The sequence below is a fragment of the Crocodylus siamensis genome, chromosome 1, assembly GCF_052110815.1.
Source record: "Crocodylus siamensis isolate JL-2025a chromosome 1, ASM5211081v1, whole genome shotgun sequence".
NCBI classification, from domain to species: Eukaryota; Metazoa; Chordata; order Crocodylia; family Crocodylidae; genus Crocodylus; species Crocodylus siamensis.
This window is the reverse complement of record NC_143395.1, coordinates 399,960,056-399,979,110: the sequence shown is the minus strand read 5'-3', so window position 1 is coordinate 399,979,110 and position 19,055 is coordinate 399,960,056. Positions and strand designations below refer to the sequence as shown.

Sequence of the window (19,055 nt, the reverse complement as noted above, 5' to 3'; positions counted from 1 at the left end):
TGGCAGCCCATGTTCATCTTGGAGTCTATAATGACTCCAAGATGCTTTTCTGCCTCTGTGCTGATGAGAGGGGAGTTCCCCAGCCTGTAGGTATGAAAACTCCTCAGAGGAGTTTTAGTTTGCTGCGCCCCAGGTCATTTAAGGTGCATTACGCTGCCAAATTTGCTACAGCAGCTGTAATTAATGCACAATACGCCACCAAGGCGTGTAAACACATCATTAAAACAGTGCAAAAACATTTAGCATGCTTTGAAGTGTTGTGTGCACACACCTCTCATTTCATCTACACACAGCCCATGTGTCTTAGCACAGATCTCTACCACATCTTTAAAGACATCCTTCTCTACAGTCATGAACATCAATTGCTTCTAATGCATTGGAACCCAATAAGCTGTTAAGAGCCTGATCGGTGAACACTGTGCCAGCAAAAAAAGGGAATTTTGTGTCCTCTACAGTAATGCTCTAAAACAGCCAGAACCCCTTGGTATCTAGGGAGCAGGTCAGTGATCCCTGATATAGGCTAGGGATGCTGAGTTTGAGGTGCTTACTATATATATGTATCTATGTACACGGATCATCTGTTCATCTGTAACTCAACAAATCTGAGCCCTCATTAATTTGGAGCTAGAGTAAGAGCTGCCCTCTGCAAACCAGGTATGAGATGAATAGCAGTGGGGCAGACTTGTCAAAGTTCCTTGGGGAATGGCATTAGCATTGAACTGAAAAATCTGAAATTTATACTGATAAAGCTCCCAAATGGGCACAGATTAAGGAAGTAGTAAAAATAAAGCCGGCAGCTCACTGATACAGAGGAATGTGTTGATTGGTAAGATGGATGCAGGGAGGGTGCGGTGGCAAGGGGAGGGAATGTGCAGCTGAGTACTGAGGGGAGGGGGGGTTACAGGGAAGCTTGTTACCTGCTTGAGGGACTTAAGGTCTCCTGCAGTGCAGTTTGCCCACCCTGGTGTGTGTGTGTTTTGGGAGAGAGGGGGGAATGGAGGTGCAGCATTGCTCCTGCACTTCCCTTTCCAAAATCCGGGATCTGGCCATGGTTGGGCACAATCAACTTTTATATTTCAGTTAAGCCAGATGTAGGATCATATGTCCAGGAAGAAAGAATGCAGGTCTTACATGGAGGATGAGGACTGTGTTCTGGGGTTACCTGGCAGGGGAGATACTGTGATACCATGAGGTGTGCCCAGGTGGTTTTGCTTGTCTGGCTGAGGAGATGCCATTCTTCTTGACCACCACTTGATGGGTTGCAGGGTAGGCCCTGTCCCTTGGTCTGTGGGCAGGCTTACTCCTGCAAGAATCTGTGGATGCCTCTGGGTGCAAGGATCTTGGCTACAACACTTACGGTGATGGGGGATTGCTCTCCAGCTTTCCCTTGAGCTTGCTTCTTCAACCTTTTGGCTTGGGGTAAGCAAGGCTAGGGGGCATCTGAACTCCAAGAGCCAGAAACTGGGGCAAGAAAAATCAGGCGAGTAATAAGGCACAACATGTTAGTACATACAGCAGTTAGTCTGTAGGACAACGTACTGATGTGTATGAGGAATTCCCAGCACTGGAAGATTTAAACACCCATATAGACATGTTCTAGGTCAGGAGTGTCACACTTGCCTGGCCTGCCTGGGATGGATCTGGAACATGGGGCTCTTTGTAGGCCTGTAGTCTTATCTGGATCGGTTAGGTGGAGGGTGTGTGCCTCTCTACATGTCTCTGGGATCTGGCCTCTCAGATTTTGTGGGAATTTGAAGATGGGAAGCCCAGCTGCAGGTGAGGAGCATGGGTGTGTGTACACAAAACAGGGGCCCTAAATTGAAGTGGTAGGTTTTTAAAAACACCACTTCAGTTTAGGGCCAGTTAAGCCCCTTCTTGTGCACACACCCGACTTACCTGCTTTTCGGGAAGGGAGGGCAAGCTGCCAGCAGACAGAGTGGTCCCTGAGCTGGGGGGTGGTGCTTTCCTCTGCGGCAGTGGTGGCTCCCCCAGGCAGCACCCACCCACAGGTACCCAGCTCAGGCGGTCCCAGGGGGGCACTGCAGCCACGGAGGGAAGCACCCGGCCTCCATGCAGCTCAGGCAGCCTTCGGTAGTGGGGTGACTAGTAGTGGGGTGGGAATTAATGCTGGCATCACTCATGCCATGTCCCAGCAGGGACTCTGTACCTAGCAGTTTCGCAGCTGGCCCCACTACCAAATTCCTAGTCTCCAAGAGCTTTGCAGGCCAGGTGAAATGACTCTGGGCTGGATCTAGTTCGCAGACTGTATCTTTGACATTCCTACTGTAGTTAATTAGAATTAATTCAGGGTTAGTTCTGCAGCCTGTGTTTATGTAACTTAGGTTAGATTATCTGTGTGGTCACTCTGGCCTTAAAAGATACGAGTCTGAAATCTAAGGGCAGAATCCTGTTTCACTTTACACACCCAAATAACACTTACCAAGCGACTTAATGACATTTTGGCCACTTACACAGTTAGCTATCTTATTTCACCTACTGTGTGTGCTATTGTGTGTGCTTACTAGGCTGTGCTCTAGCAGGTTCATGTTTTATAAAAGACTAATCAGATTCCACAATACTCCTCTGAGGAAGATAAATAGGTAGCTCAGTTTGATGAGCACAGGACTGGGAACCAACAATATATTAATCCTGGTGCTACATCTGACCTCTTGTTAGTCTTGGGCAGTTTAGATACTCTTTGTCAGAGCGCTCTGATCTATGAAGTGGGTATATACATTCTTATCTATTTGACATAGGTGTTGTCACAATAAATTAGTTAATGTTTGTTCATACCTTAAGTAGTATTGCAGATGGATAAAAAGACACTGAGAAATGAAATGTCCACTGTAACCAGTGCAGAGTTGGGAATAGCGAGTATGAGGAAAAATACAAACCACTATTTAAAAAGTATCCTTAAAAATATCTTGTTTGAGGAAGATACCAACTAGTTTGAAATGGCTCTAATGATTGAATAGATAAAATGCGTGTTTATTAACACTGAACCAGAAATTAGCACAGTGTTAGAGGATGCTTGCTGCTGAAGGGGCTTCTTTTGGATGAGGTACCAAAAATAAAAAAATTCTGAATTCATACAATGCTAGGGTAGGGGGTTGCTAATATAGTTTCAAGCCTGCAAATACTTGGAAAAATAGAATTATGACACTTAATTGCAATGCTGCATATATTTTATGGCACAGATTCAGTATTAGAGCAAATGACTTTTGTGCAGTCTCACATCTCTAGAAAGCTAAATGTCATACTGGTTTATACAAGTGTATTTGTGTGCAAGTATTCAGTAACCCAGGCAAACTATTTTTTCAAGCACAAGCATCTTCTCCACCAACAATAATGCTGGATATTTTTAAACCATTGAAACCACTCAGTATTATTTATGAAGATATGTAAGCTGTCTGCAACAGCAGGATCATGTTTCCACAATCTGAACCCAGAAAGGCTTCCTCACAGAGACCTGATGAGGATTTTAGAATGCCAGTATGCAGGTCTTCAGCTGTAGCAATGTGATCAGTCAACCTCTAGGAGCAAAATGTTGTTAATGCTCCAACCACAGACATTTAATATGATACTGTGTAGTGCCTCTCTGCATGTTGTTGCTATTATAATAACAGCGATTTTCATTTACGTAGACCAGCCATCTAAGGATTTGAAAATGCCTCACAAGTAATAGTTAACTTATCTTGCAGCACATCTATGAAGGGAGTAAGCATTTTACTGAGGAGGAGGGAAGAACAAGAGATCAAATCCATCTTTTCAAAAATTGCCCATTCTTCAGATTCCGTAGTCTTCTGGGTGCCCAACATAGAAGCCAGTTATCTGGGGTTTTTTGTTTGATCAGTGCAGTTTCTTTGGAGCACTTCAATGCGATGCTGCAGCTAATAAAGTGACCAAAACGCTGGCTTGCATCCATAGATGCTTCTCGAGCAGATCCTGGGACGTCATTCTCCCCTTGTACTCGGCCTTGGTGAGGCCGCAGCTGGAGTACTGCGTCCAGTTTTGGGCTCCACAATTCAAAAAGGATGTGGAGAAGCTTGAGAGAGTCCAGAGGAGAGCCACGCACATGATCAGAAGTCAGGAAAACAGACCTTACGATGACAGGCTGAGAGCCATGGGACTCTTTAGCCTGGAAAAGCGCAGGCTCAGGGGTGATCTGATGGCCACCTATAAGTTTATCAGGGGTGACCGCCAGGATCTGGGGGAACGTCTGTTCACCAGAGCGCCCCAAGGGATGACGTGGTCGAACGGTCACAAACTCCTGCAAGACCGTTTCAGGCTGGACATAAGGAAGAATTTCTTTACTGTCCGAGCCCCCAGGGTCTGGAACAGTCTGGCAGCGGAGGTGGTTCAAGCACCTACATTGAACACTTTCAGGAGTAAATTGGATGCTTATCTTGCTGGGATCCTATGACCCCAGCCAACTTCGTGCCCTTTGGGCAGGGAGCTGGACTCAATCATCTTTCGAGGTCCCTTCCAGCCCTAATGTCTATGAAATCTATGAAAAGTGCCATGGAGTGTCAGCTCTCTAGAGGTCAAGTGTATGTGTACATAGTACAAGAGAGTGCTGTGCAGACGTACCTGAGCCAGCTCTGTGCTCCCTACTTTTCAAGCTGTAAGAAGCATAGCAATTTCTATGCAGTCCTATACCCAAGATAACAAGCCCTGCTTGCCTTGCACCATGTAGACTTCTCCCAGTTATGAAAAACATGGTTCGTAAAGGCAAGGGAAAAGGATGGATCTGACTTGTCCTCCCTTATTACCCTGTATCTGGATTTCATATCCTCCTCAGGCCTCCACTGCTTTGAAAAGGTCCAGAGGATACTTGTATGAGTTTGAAGAAGCTAGCACTGAAGATAGCCAATAACACAAGAGACTAGAAGTCAGAATTTATTCTGCTTATTAGGTGCCTAAGTGGTTCTGGGACACCCCACCTGTTTCCTTGGAAGACTATTAATGCAGCAAACGAATGCCCCTCCCTCCCCCCCCCCCCACGTACTCAAACTTACTTCTTTTGGCTCCTGGCTCTGGCAAATGCTGGTAAAACCAGCATCGGGAGTGACTTGTAGGATGGTGAGGGCTTGGTTGGCTCAGGGAGGGCTGGCTGGTCTGTGGGAAGTTTACCAGTCTGGGGGTGGAAGGAAGGGTTAAGTGGGGGCTAAAAATAGCCTGTTGCCCTGCAGGGGTAGGAAAAGTGCAGCTCTGGGGCTGGGGCCAGCAGCTGGACTTTGAGCCGCAGAGCTGCACTAGGAACTGTACAAAAGTTCAGTTAGATCAGTTTCACCAGACCTGATCTGAATTAGACTACCTCAGAGGCAGAGTTAACTTTGATCACGTCAGCTGTTTTAAGACTGATCTAACTGTCCTGAACTTCTATACAGCTTGCACTTAGATCAAGCTAGCCAGCAATCTAAGGACACCTATATACATAACAGACCTCTGCTCCCATGTGTGCTAATTAGCACACGTTGGAGCAGACTCAATCAATTGAGTCTGCTGTTGCATGATAATTAGCGGTCGCCAGCAGCCTCCACGTCACATGTATTCAATGTCCCCACATTTCAAAATGGAGGTGGGGGCACTTTAACTAAAACTCACTGAAGGAACTTTAGTTAAAGTACCCCGCCACCATTTTGAAACGCAGACCACTAAATACACTAGACGTTGTGGGTGCTTTAATTAGAGTGGCTCCCCCCTCCCCAGTACGTGTATAGACACCTTAAGCCAGAATTTCCCAACCAGTGGTCCGTGGCCTGGTACTGGGCCGTGAAGGGTTGGCTGCCGGGTCGTAGCACGAGCCCCCCGCTCAGACCCCCATCTGTCTGCCTGGGCAACTGGCTTCTGCTGCCAGCCGTCACGTGTAGGGTTAGAGCTGGGCAGCAGGGCAGCCAACTCCATGCATCCCGTCCTGCTCCCATGTTGGTCCGCAGTATAAAAAAGGTTGGGAACCACTGCTCTAAGCGTAAGGTCTGCACCTGGGTAAACTAAGTTAGTTCAGGTGACCATTTTTAATGCAATCTGACTTCCCGGGACTTCTGTATATGTCCCCACAGTGACTTTCTCTTGAGGCTGTTGCACTTGTTAAATCTGCCAAATCTTGTAATGATACAAATGAGGCTACCCTTGCTATCATTTAACCCTGAATGAAACTCTTGCATCCACATAAGAGGCTAGAGATGTAACAGTTACATTCCTAACAGCTTTGCCCAGTATCATTCTGCCGGGATGTAATTGTTGCATCTCTCCATGTTCACAGCTTCCTAGGAGCCACTTAGACAGGTGGAACAGGATCTGGTCCTCAGGTTTAAAGTAAAAGAGTGCCTAGAAAACACCAGTGGTGACTTACCTGGCAACTTACTGCACCTCTTTCTTTTTAGATGGTCCTCTCATTGCATCTTTCAGACAACAGGGACCGATATTGCAGATTGTTTAAAAGTCTGCATGAAAGGTATGATGCTGTGTATTTTTTGGTATTACAAGGTGGTTTATAGGTTGATTCTTGGCTATTTTTCAAAGTATTGTGCACATTACATAATTCCCTGTTTAAATGATTTTTAGAGGGTATAAAATTCAATATTGGAGAGAAACCCCTTGGATAAATTGGCTGGCCAGCTTTACAGCCAGAGGTGCAACATTATTACATGGATTGCTCTGTGGTTTGTAAATGGTTACACTCATTCATTCGTACTTTTAGTAGTAAATTAGGGTTTTGGCTTGTAATCCTTAGTGGTTCAAGTAGTGCTTATTGCTCTGTTGGGCAGTAAAGTTGATTTATTTGTAGTGTCAAGCCAACCAAGAATACTCTCTAAATTTAGAATTATGGCAGAAGGGCGTGACAAATTCACTCCTACAGAGTGAAAATAACCTTTTTTTCCAGGAGTTTATCCACAACATCTGCAGAACCTTAACTCTCATTTGAAAATAAAAAATATTCTAGCTCTTATGATTACAAATAAAAGTCCACAAAGACCTGAGCTGATCAATTCACTGTTGAACCTAAGTATCCAGAGATGTTTTGGATGTTCTTCCCATTGTAAGGAGGAAGTGGGTATGTCTTCTGCCACTTTTAAGGCTGCCAAAGGTCCATCATTACTCCTAGGTGTGCTATTGGGCCTTGTCAGACTTCTACACGACTATCAAGAGGACACAACTCTAAGTCTAGCAAAACGTTTTCCTCCTGGCCCTACATGTATTTCTGTGTCTGCATCTTTCTCTTGCCTTCCCAGAGGGGCGGCTACAAATGGAGCACAAGCAAGGGCACTAGATAATGCTCAGCCTCTACTGTCCTGGTTAGAACCATGTGCTGGGAAGTCGGAGCAATGCAGGTTCGACCCTACATGAGCAAGGAACTCCATTTTCGGGAACAGGATGGTCTCAAATACACTATGTAGGAGAGCTCTCTGTTGCTGTCCTAGGCAAAGAAGCAACTGCTGTTGGTCTTTAAACTGGCTTCATATGCTCTTTGGGAGGGGCAGATGGAAGACAAGGTCTCTGCCTACAAGTACATTGCATTATTTGGGCCAAGGAGTTGAGGTTTGGCTGATGCAAGCGTAAAGAAGGCCCAGTTGCATCAGAGTTGATGTAATTCTCACTTTCTTCATCGTATAAATTGCAGAGACTTTTTCCATATTTCAGACTATGTATACCTTCTTCCCCTGTCTACCTTTAAATCTTTGGCTTTGGCCATTGAAGATACATTCAAAGCCTGTTTAAGCTGATGGCAGTATTTCCTTTGGGCTTTGGATGGCTCTCTCAGTTTTCCTTCCAGTAGCCTTCAAGCATGTTCTCAGTTGTGCCTGAACTTTAAAATATCTCAAGATGTATTTGTGTTTGTAACACATTGTGTATATGTGTGTAGTGTCAAAATACGTATATGATGCTTTCCCTAACATCTTTGTAGCCGTTTCCGTATGCTTGCAACTAAGACAGTAGTTTTTCTTTTTCTGTACTTGGAATAAGAAAAAAGTCTTGTAACTTATGAACATTTGATGGAACTAACTGCATATAAAACATGGGAAACCACAATGCAAAGGTTTTATGTGATTCATTCAAATCAAGCTTGACTATATTTGTACTATAATAGCCTGAAAATCATACTCTCTATATTAATGTTTTTTAAAATCTAAGTAAAACAAAAGTTCCTCAAAGTACATGCTGTACCATTGATAGCACATACATGCAGTACCTTTTTTTTTTTGAATCAGAGAAATTAGGCTGGGGAAAGATTTATTAGATCCTTTGGCAGTAGAAGTGAGATTTGATCTTGAGTACTAGTCTTGTGTTGCATTGTTCTATGAAAACAAAAGCCAAAAGTATGCGTATAGCATCCAAGAAAGAAAACAAGGCAGTTAAACTAAAACTAGGCAGGATAGAATTGAAGCTTGATCAGTCTTTTTCTAACTGGTATGGGTATTACTTTAGGTGCTATCAGCAAATGGCTCAAGCATAACCAAGAATTACCTGCACGGATTATAGTATACCGTGACGGTGTTGGGGATGGCCAGCTGAAGATGGTAGTGGATTATGAAGTTCCACAACTTTTTAGTAGCCTGACAGAACTGAGTACTAACTACAGGTAACTAAAATGTCTTTTCTCTCCACATTAGATTAGTCATAAATTTAATGTAAGTTTATCTGTTGTGCCATTTGCTGCAATGGGTGTGTGCGTGTGCATGTGTGTGCAGGTATGTGTATACATATGATACACTATTAAATAGTGTAACATGATGTTGCCTTTTAATTTTCAAAATTAATGCTCTGTTTAGCTACCCAGGGTGTGTATACCCTTATTAACAACATTCTGAATGATCACAGTGCCATTCATGTTGTCTGCCTCTGTTTGTACTCATCCTTTTATGACCAGGAAAGATGTAATATACAGGCACTTCTCATAGCTGTCCTTTTTTGCTTCAAGACCCAAAGTTTCAGTCGTCGTGGTCAGGAAGAAATGTATTGCTCGATTCTTTGCTGAGGCAGATGGAAGTTTGAGGAACCCACCAATTGGTACAGTTGTTGACACAGAGGCTACTCGTCCTGAATGGCAAGTATATACTTGAGTCAGTCCAAAAGGACATCCTGCTGTCTTCATAGAGCACAATTTGGATAATCAAATTAAGGGAGTGCAGTCTTGTTAAACAAGTATCGTCCAAAAGTTCAGATTAGAAAATCGTTTGAAATGCACTTGGGAAAACATGTTCAACCTCCTGCCAACTCTCTAAATGTGTGGTATAATGTAATTGAAGAAGCAAGCATAATAGGTTTTTCAGACCTACTTGTGAATCCCTGTCTCAACTGAATTAAAAGTACAGAGAGCTGTTAAAAGTCAAATATAGGCTGTTCTCAAATGATTGTGACTAACCAAATTGGAAAAAAGTTGCATAAAAATTAGCATTAATATTTTATTACTTTAAAGACTTTTCATTAAAGTATGCAAGGCAACATGTATACCCAGCTAATCCATGTACGTTTACCTTTTTTTTTTGGAAGGGAGAGGTAGTTGGCCCTTTCTAAATGAATAAATCTTCAAGGTGCCACTTTGCCACATCTTTATTTTAAAAGGTTATTTCTAACAAATCTCAAGAAATAGACCATATATACCCTTACAATAGCTTATATTCCTATATCTCATATGGGTCTGATTCGCCAGTGTCTAACTCCACTTTTACATTGTAAACATATTAATTTTAGTTGGGTTACAGTGGAGTGAAATGAGTAAGGTATTTGTAATCCAGATGTGTAGTACTTACGAGTGGCCTAAAAAGCTGTACTATTACATACAATGGCCTCAGAAGTTTCTCCAGGAAAAGTCTGTGCGTTGTGATGTTCATTTGGAATCCACTCCTAACATTTCAGCACAGATCTTGAAGCTGATCATAAATGCTCATTTACATTGCCTGAGCAGGTTTAAGAGGTCTCGGAGTGGGCACAGGCAATAATACTACCCTTAATGCTGTCAGGCTGGTGTAAAGCAGCCTAAAGAGATAATGAGCTCTAGCCCACATACCGTTTTTCTAATTGCATATTAGTTCTGCATCAGGGGAAATCAAAAGGCTTCAGTCAAGTTACTCCCAAGTTTACCCCAGTAAAAGTTCCTCAAATAGCAAGCAATAAAAACCCTACTTTGCTTTCACATAATGGTTTGTCTTCACCAGTATTGCTTATAAAATGCACATAATTTCAAAACTTATGTGTAAACCCAAAGACAGGGTATTTTTTTCAATGATGACTGTATTTTTTAGGTATGACTTTTATCTGGTCAGCCAACTAGTACATCAGGGGACTGTCAATCCCACACACTACAACGTTGTGTATGATGACAGTGGGTTGAAGCCAGACCACATGCAGCGACTCACGTACAAGATGTGTCACCTGTACTACAACTGGCCAGTGAGTAAAGTAATGCTGTGCAGAAGTCATTAAATCCATATGATTTTTCCATCTGGTTTAAAGCAGAAAACAAAATAATTCCTGGTTTCAAATGGGATGACTCAATACTACCCTAATATACATGTCTGAGTACTGGTGTTACCTATAGTAGGGTTGCTCAACCCAAGCCCACTGGCCAGATTTGGCCCCCAGTGTTGTGCAGTCATGCCTGTGGGGCTGTGGAACTACATGCTAGATTGGGCGTACAGGGTGGTGTGGCTCCTGATCCCAGCATATGGGGCCTGATCTGGCCTGTGGATTAGTCCTGTGCCACTCAACTTGCCCATAGGGCCAAAAGATTGAGTGCCGCTGATCCTATAGTGTTTGTCTACAGCTCTCTTTCCAGTCTATACTGATGCCAATATGGTTGGGAGGAGCAGTTTTTCTGGCTGAGAGTTGGTCCGTGATATGTATAAGGGTTAGACTTTTATTTGTTAGTCACCAAAACCTTTCAGAAATTGCTGAAACATTGGCAAATGTGTTTGTTGCTAATATAAAGGTATCTGTGTTTGAATTGTTGGCACCTTTGCTGGCATCTAGAATAGAAAGCCTAAGGTTGATTTGGCATAGAGCTTTTGGCTACTCTAGAAGTGGTCCATCAATGTCAAGATTGACACACAATTCTGGGAAGCTTACTGTGTGCCTTGTCTTTGCAACACAACATAGCCTGTAAAAAAAGTGAAAAAAGGTACAAACATTCAGAGAATTGATCTGTATTTTTCTGAAAAGAGATATAAATGAAAATTACAGAATCCTAGAATCAATGAGTAGGAAGGGACCTAGACAGATCATTGAGTCTGACCCCCTGCCATGGGCAGGAAGGAGCACTGGGAGTGGCAGGGGTCGTAAGACCCCAGCCAGGTGCCTATCCAGTCTCCCCTTGAAGATCTCCAGGGAAGGTGAGAGCACCACCTCTCTGGGAAGCCTATTCCAGGCTCTGGCCACCCTTACAGTGAAGTAGCTCTTCCTAATATCCAACCTAAACCTATCCTCCCTCAGCTTGTGGCCATTGTTCCTGGTGACTCCAAGGGGGGCCCTGGTGAACAGACTTTCCCCGAGTCCCTGCTCGTGGCCCCTGATAAAGTTGTAGGCAGCCACAAGATCCCCTCTCAGTCTCCTCTTGCGGAGGCTGAAGAGATTCAGGTCCCGCAGCCTCTCCTCATAGGGCTGGCCACAGAGGCCCTCAACCAGATGAGTGGCCTCCTCTGGACCCTCTCCAGGTTCTCCACGTCCTTCTTGAAGAGCGGTGCCCAGAACTGGACACAGTACTCCAGCTGCGGCCTGACCAGCACCGCATAGAGGGGGAGCAACACCTCTCTGGACCTGTTAGTGATGCCCATGTTGATGTATGACAGGGTGCGGTTGGCTCTGCCTATTGCTTCATCGCATTGGCGACTCATATTCATCCTGGAGTCAATCATGACTCCAAGATCCCCTTCTGCCTCTGTGCTGCCGAGGGGGGCAGCCCCTAACCTATAACCATAATGCCGGTTCCCTCTCCCCAGGTGCAGCGCTCTGCACTTGTCCTTGTTGAACCGCATCCTGTTCAGATCCACCCACTTCTCCAACCTATCCAGGTCTGCCTGGATGTGGTCCCTGCCTGCCGGTGTATTCATTTCACCCCACATCTTGGTGTCATCAGCACACTTGAATAGGGTGCTCTCCACACCCTCGTCCAGGTTGCTAATGAAGATGTTGAACAGCACTGGCCCAAGGACCGAGCTCTTGGGTCGGTCCCTGAAATGAAAAAGGCATTTCTAAATGTAATGCAGTAACGCATTTTTTTATTTCAGGTTTTTAAACAAACATTTAACATTGGAAGCTATTTCTAGACCAAAGATCATACTAAAGAAATTAAAATCTCTGTTAACCATACTTGTGTAACTTTACTAGCATGATCAAACACATGTAGGGCATCACACTTTTACTTCTCACAGTTGTGTACAACTCTTCCCTGGACAGATATAAATTAAACTTGAGACTGTAATAGGAATTTTGGAACAGCTTCCAAAGTTGTGTAGAACTGATGCCCAGCCATGGCTCGGAGGCTTTATTTTCATGAGATAAGTAGACACAGCTTGTTCATTTCAGTCCCTCCGTCTGATATTGTAATGTTTTGGTCTTTCTTACAGCCATGAGGAGAAAGTGGGCATGTAACCCTTAACTAGTCTCTAGTAACCTGTCTTTAAATCTGGAGTGATCTAGATATACATTATTGAAAATGAGAGCAGAATTTGGACCCATACAACGTAGTACATGCATTACTAAATATGTGTGTTTGTTTAAATGCAAGTTTACTGATTTTTCTTTTCAATCCTTTAAGAGTGTAAATAGCCAATCTTCTGGAATGAAATACTAGCTTTCGGGAAACTATCTTCAGATCTGAAACCCAATTCTGTTACTTCATTTTTACATAGAAAATTTTCTATTGCAGTCACTAAAAGTCTCATTTGACTCATGATAGATAAAGTTCATGAGGATCTGGCCCAGAATAGTTGATATGTGGCAGTGTCAACATTTGAAGGTGCTGAATTGCACTATGTATAGAAGAATGAAGGAAAGTCTTCCATGAAATGGAGGAGAGGAGAGGAGAGGAGAGGCAGGAGTGGGGGTGGGCAAGACAGGACTCCTGACTGGAGCAGATCCCACCTGACTTGGCCTCTTCACAGTGGAACCTATCCCTCATCTCAGCTTGTGCTTCCAGCACAATTTACCTTCCCCTTTACCTGTTTTTGACAACTTTGGGAGAAGAACAGTGGAATCCATATAGGAAGCTAACCATGAGGTTGTGATGGAAACAGACATCAGCTCAATAAAGCAGCAGCAAGGAATGAGTAATAAATAGGAAGTAGGAAAGACTTGTCTATCGCCATGTGATGCTTAACTCGGCCACTGTAGGGGAAGACTGCTGGGAAGAGGAAGCACTCTTTGAAAGGAAGGAATATACTTAATACCTTCTGTTGGTTGAAGGAGTGTGGGAAGAGGGAGATGAAGGTGCAAGTCCTTCAACCTATATTTGTGAAGTTTAGGTACAGTTGCAGCCTAACAAGGAGGGGGCAAGCATCCCCCTTGTCCACTAATATGTACAGTACAACCCATGAATAAAGTAGAGTGTTCTTTCATTGTGTAGTAGAGTCCTCTACTTGAATTTCATCACAACAAACTTTGGGTGATTCATATGTGCCAGTGGCTGGGAGGGGAATGCTGGGATTATGTGTCCATGAAACATTAGGAATAGTTCTTTCTCAAAAGAAAGCAGCAATGCAGGCTGGAGAATTTCTTTCTGACCTTTTTTCCCAATGTTTGTTTCATAGGGTCTAATCAGAGTGCCAGCACCCTGTCAGTATGCCCACAAGCTGGCCTTCCTCGTGGGACAGAGTCTTCACAGAGAGCCAAGCCTGGAGCTGACTGAAAAACTTTTTTATTTATGAAGAGAATAACATTATATTACAAAGCTGACTTTCAAAATTGTCCAAACCTTTACGTAGTTTGGGCCCCCTTTTTTTTTTTAGGAAAGCAGTTGTTTTAGGTTTAACACAAAAGAACAAGCTGCTCTCTGCAGTAAGAGAACAGAGCATTCAGAGCACCTAGAGCAAGGGTAAGCAGTTAAGATAAAGGAGTAAGTTGTAGTACTCCGTTTAGCACCAATAGAAGTCTTAGTAACTCCTTAGTAATACCCGAGATACTTTTTCATTCAGAGAATCATATAGATGTTTGCGGAAGGTTGAAATAATTTCTAAGAAATAAAGTTTTAATGTTTGCATCACAAGCTTGTTTCTTATATTTAATATGAATTGATAATTATTCGGAATGCACTGTCTTTTAGGTTGTCTGCCATTAACAGGCAATCTTGATATTTGAAAAATAAGCATTGTGCAATTGTTTTGTAAAATTAACACTAATTACAATATAGTACTGTAGGAACAGATGCATGCATTAAAATGTATACATTAGCTGGAAACTGTTATTCTTTTAAAAAATTGCTTTAGTTCACACAGTCTAGAAGAATTACAATGTGTTTTTAAATCTTAAGAAACAGTATAGGCATCTCACCGCAGTAATCAGGCAGTGAACTTAAAGGTCCTAAAAACAATCAGGTCCCATACTTTCAATAGGAGTATTTTGTGGAGTCCCTGCTTTATAGGTCAAATAGTTTGAGGCTGCCACTCTGAATAGTTAATTTAGGGACCACTTGGGCAGGACCAGGAGAGAGTATAATTCAGTCCTTTTCTCTTTCTGCTGATTTTACATAAGGTGGCAAACTGAGGTCCTATCTGATGTTCTCTTAGATGCGTTACATGTGCCTTCTGCAACTTTTTGTTCTTTACCACAGGGAGGGGTACGCAAGAGTAGTGCACTGCATAAAGATGGTGAGGGTTTGATTTAAAAGACTAGCACTTAAGAATCTCACGCTTACTTTTAAACATTAAGAAAAGTTTCTACAAATCAGTTGTCCTGAAAGACTAATATGCTGTGACCTACACAGGAAACAATTAAACCTTCCTCTTTAATTTGGGAGAAGGAACCATTTAATTTATTTAAATTTAATTTACATTTAAATTTAATTTAATTCTTTAATTTGGGAGAAGGAATTCTGAAGAATCAGAGTCAAGGGGAAATAACGTGTAGGTTTTTTTGTCCCTTATTACATTAACTTCTGAAGGCAAAAGCGCAGTAGTTCTTCTCATCATGTATACTGCCTTCTCCCCTCCATCCAGTGTCTTAGCTCTGGGCCTGCATAAGAGGAAGGGAGTAAAGGGATTCTGTTCTAGGGGACAGATTACTAGAAGTAGGGTTTTGAAGTGCCTACGTAATAGGTGCCTAAATCCTTTAATAGGTCCTTAAATATTAGGCACTACTGTCATGCTTAAAGCTAAGCATATGTCTAATTACTTCTCAAGATAGGGTCTGCCACGGTTGTTTTTGACAAAAGTGTTTCATCATGCAGTAAATTGAGCAATAAGAGGAAAAGTTCAAAAGCAACATTTTTTTTTTTTTTTACCAGAAAATATATGTAAGGCAATTAGTTGCTCAGAATGGATTTCAGCTCTAAATTTAATTTATCCACTATTCCTTGAATTATATATAGATTTAACATTTATTCTTTGGCAGTTTATAGTTTCTGAAAAGGTCGTGTTTCAATTCCTATTAGAATATGCCATCTTGACTTTCTGCTCATGTTCTTTTTTGTATATGTGAGCTGCTTTGGGTATAACCCTTATTACTTCCAAAAGCATCTTGTATACTCACAGTTTTATATGAAGTAATTTATTTCAAACAACTCAAAGTAAAATGAATGGTGGTTAGGTGTTTTCGTCTGACATCAGGCGCAAAAGGTAGAGCAGGGTGGCACCATTTAGGCTCTTAAGAGTGGCTGTAGATAGGCAGGACACCTGTTCTGACATGCTGAAATTAGAGCATGTCAGAACAGACGCAATTAATTGAGTCAGCTGGAGCATGCTAATCAGTAGCCAGCAGCCTCCTCATCTTGTGTATTCAGTGTCCCCATGCTTCAAAATGGTGATGGGGGAACTTTAACTAAAGCTCATCAAACAAGCTTTAGTTAAAGTGCCACTCATGCCACCTTGAACCATGGGGCGCTGAATACATGAGACACTGTGGGAACTTCAATTAGAACAGGTCCTGAAAGCCACTCTAATTAAAGTGCCCCCCCTCACACCTGGAGCACATGTAAAGATGTCCTAAGGTGTTACCGTACCTCCTGTCAGAATAAAGTAAGTCCTGTGATAGCTAGCAAGCCCCAGATTCCCAAGAATTATCTGATTTTTTTTTTTTTCCTGAAAGTATAGAGCCTAACACAGATCAGGTAAATAAAAACAAAGGTGTGGTCTAAATGGAATTTGTATCTTTTTAAATGTGTTGGTTTTTGCCCTGATATACTTACAGTGAATATAAAAACTAAGAAAGTACTCTGAGGAAGAAAGGAGCTGCTAAAAGTCCTACTACGTGGAAACACCTCAATAAAATCTATAGGATAACTAAAGAACTATTATGCACAGCTTCATTCTGAAAGCAAGGGTTACCAGCAAAAAACAAAAACAAAAGAGAAGAGATAACTTAATTTCTGAGAATAGCTGGTTCTGGACAGTGTTGCAACAGACGGTGTACTATCAGTCTGAAAGCAAATGGACAGTTTACAAACTTAGGCACAGGTGCACAGGGCTGTGTGGTACCAGGAACAGTGGTGTTATCACTGAAGGGAAAGCCACAGGCAGCAGAAAGTATATGGGTGCAACTCAGAGTTTTCAGTGCCGAGTTTATCCCTGCCTAAGGGAATCTGTGAACTCACTGTATGGGTAAAGAACTTTGAAAATGCTCCAGGAAACAAAGGTGCCCCTTCTTGGATTATAAACTGGGTCCTGCCTTTGGTCTTATCAGCAGGTGCATTCATTGACACAGTTAATGATATCAGTACAATAAGCAAAGTAGGAAGTTAGGAACTATTGGGAGAGCCCAACCGATCTTATAATTCATGGATTGCTAGGGGCTGGAAGGGACCTTGTAGATCATCGGGTCCAGTCCCCCTGCACTAGGCAGGAAAAGACAACAGGGGGCAAATGACCCCAGCGAGGTGACTGTCCAGTCTCCTTTTCAAGATTTCCAGGGTAGGTGACTGCACCACCACTGGTGGGAGTTGTTCCTCTCACCCTAAAGCAGAGGATAGAAAATCAGCTTTGAGTGTAGTTTATTTTGTTCCTGGTATTATGTGGTATTCAGTTATCACTTGGACTCAAGGCATCTGTTTCATTTAGTGTTTACATTCTAACTGTTCTGCGCTGTGCAACGTGAGGACCTGGAAAACATAGCATGTGGTTCCAGCTGACTCCTGCAAGAGCTTCTCACAGGTACAGTTCCCACCACCTGGCATGAGACAAAGCATGTTACTCCTTTGTTTGCTGTGGTGTTGGTTGTTGCGGGGGGGGGGAGGGGGAGAATTTAATGGGCTTAAATGCAGACCCAAAAGAATTACATTAATAAAAATAAAACCTTTCCTATTACCTATAAAAGAGACAATTTTGGGAGAGATTCCTGCAGCCTAATATTTGTTTTACACTTGACGTGACAAAGTTCCAGTAGGTGCCCTCATGGGCCAGGTCCTCAAATAATCCATTTCTAAGCACCTGGAGGAAAAGAAAGTGATCAGGAACAGTTGCATGGATGCATCAAGGGCAAGTCTTGCCTGACCAACCTGATTGCCTTCTATGATGAGATGACTGGCTCTGTGGATGCAGGGAAAGCAGTGGACATGATATACCTTGACTTTAGCAAGGCTTTCAATACCATCTCCCACAGCATTCTTGAAAGCAAACTGAGGAAGTGTGGGTGGATAGAAAGCTGGGTGGATCATCGGGTTCAACTTGTAGTGATCAATGTCTCAGTATCTAATTGGAAGCCAGGATCAAGTGGAGTGCCCCAGGGCTTGGTTTTGGGGTCGGTTTTGTTCAATATCTTCATTAATAGTCTTTAAGATGGAATAGAGTTCAACCTAAACAAGTTTGCAGATGACACCAAGGTGTAGTAGATATGCTGGAAGGTAGTGCTAGGATTCATAGTTTCATAGTTGCTAGGGTTGGAAGGGACCTGAGTAGATCATCTAGTCCGACTCCCTGCCATGGCAGGAAAGAGTACTGGGGAGGATCTAACCTCCTCTTAAACACCCCCAGGGTAGAAGCCTGCACCACTTCTCTTGGAAGCTGGTTCCAGACCCTAGCCGCCCTGACCATGAAGTAGCACCTCCTGATATCTAACCTAAACCTACCCTCTGCCAGCTTGTGACCGTTATTCCTGGTCACTCCTGTCGGTGCTCGGGGGAACAGTGACTCCCCCACTGCCTGCTGATCCCCCCTGACTAGTTTATAACAGGCCACAAGATCCCCCCTCAGCCTTCTCTTTTGCAGGCTGAACAGGTTCAGGTCCCGTAGCTTCTCCTCATAGGGCCTGCCCTGCTGCCCCCTGATCATACGAGTGGCCTCCTCTGGACCCTCTCCATGCTGTCCACATCCCTCTTGAAGTGCGGCACCCAGAACTGGACGCAATACTCCAGCTGCGGCCTGACCAGTGCCGCATAGAGGGGGAGGATCACCTCTTTGGACCTGCTCGAGATGCATCTGTGGATACATGCCAAGGTGCGGTTGGCCTTCCTAACTGCCTCCCCACACTGCTGGCCCCTGTTCATCTTGGAGTCAATGATGACCCCCAGGTCCTTTTCCGCCTCCGTGCTGACAAGAGGGGAGTTCCCCAACCTGTAGGTATGGTGCCGGTTGTTCCTCCCGAGGTGCATCACCTTGCACTTGTCTGTGTTGAAACCTATCCTATTCTTATCCGCCCACCCTTGTAACCTGTCTAGGTCTGATTGCAGCCTGTTGCATCCTTCCAGTGTGCCCACGTCCCCCCACATCTTAGTGTCATCAGCAAATTTGAACAGGGTGCTTTTTACCCCCTCGTCCAAATCACTGATGAAGATGTTGAACAGTGCGGGCCCGAGGACCAAGCCCTGGGGGACCCCGCTGCCCACGTCCTTCCAGGTTGAGAAGGACCCATCCACTACCACCCTCTGGGTGCGGCCCACCAGCCAGTTGGCAACCCATTTGACTGTGTGG

General features: G+C 43.6%; 1 protein-coding gene across 1 annotated transcript in view; it reads left to right on the top strand.

Moving 5' to 3' along the window:
- The window catches only part of PIWIL4 (piwi like RNA-mediated gene silencing 4), a 64,972-nt gene extending 46,872 nt beyond the window's left edge, over positions 1–18,100 (top strand). The window contains exons 16-20 of the mRNA XM_090030500.1: positions 6,387–6,457; positions 8,431–8,584; positions 8,924–9,049; positions 10,248–10,395; positions 13,749–18,100. Coding sequence (XP_089886626.1) covers positions 6,387–6,457; positions 8,431–8,584; positions 8,924–9,049; positions 10,248–10,395; positions 13,749–13,865 — 616 coding nt within the window. The 3' untranslated portion in view covers positions 13,866–18,100. The remainder of the gene's footprint in view (positions 1–6,386; positions 6,458–8,430; positions 8,585–8,923; positions 9,050–10,247; positions 10,396–13,748) is intronic.
- Positions 18,101–19,055: the final 955 nt, after the last annotated feature.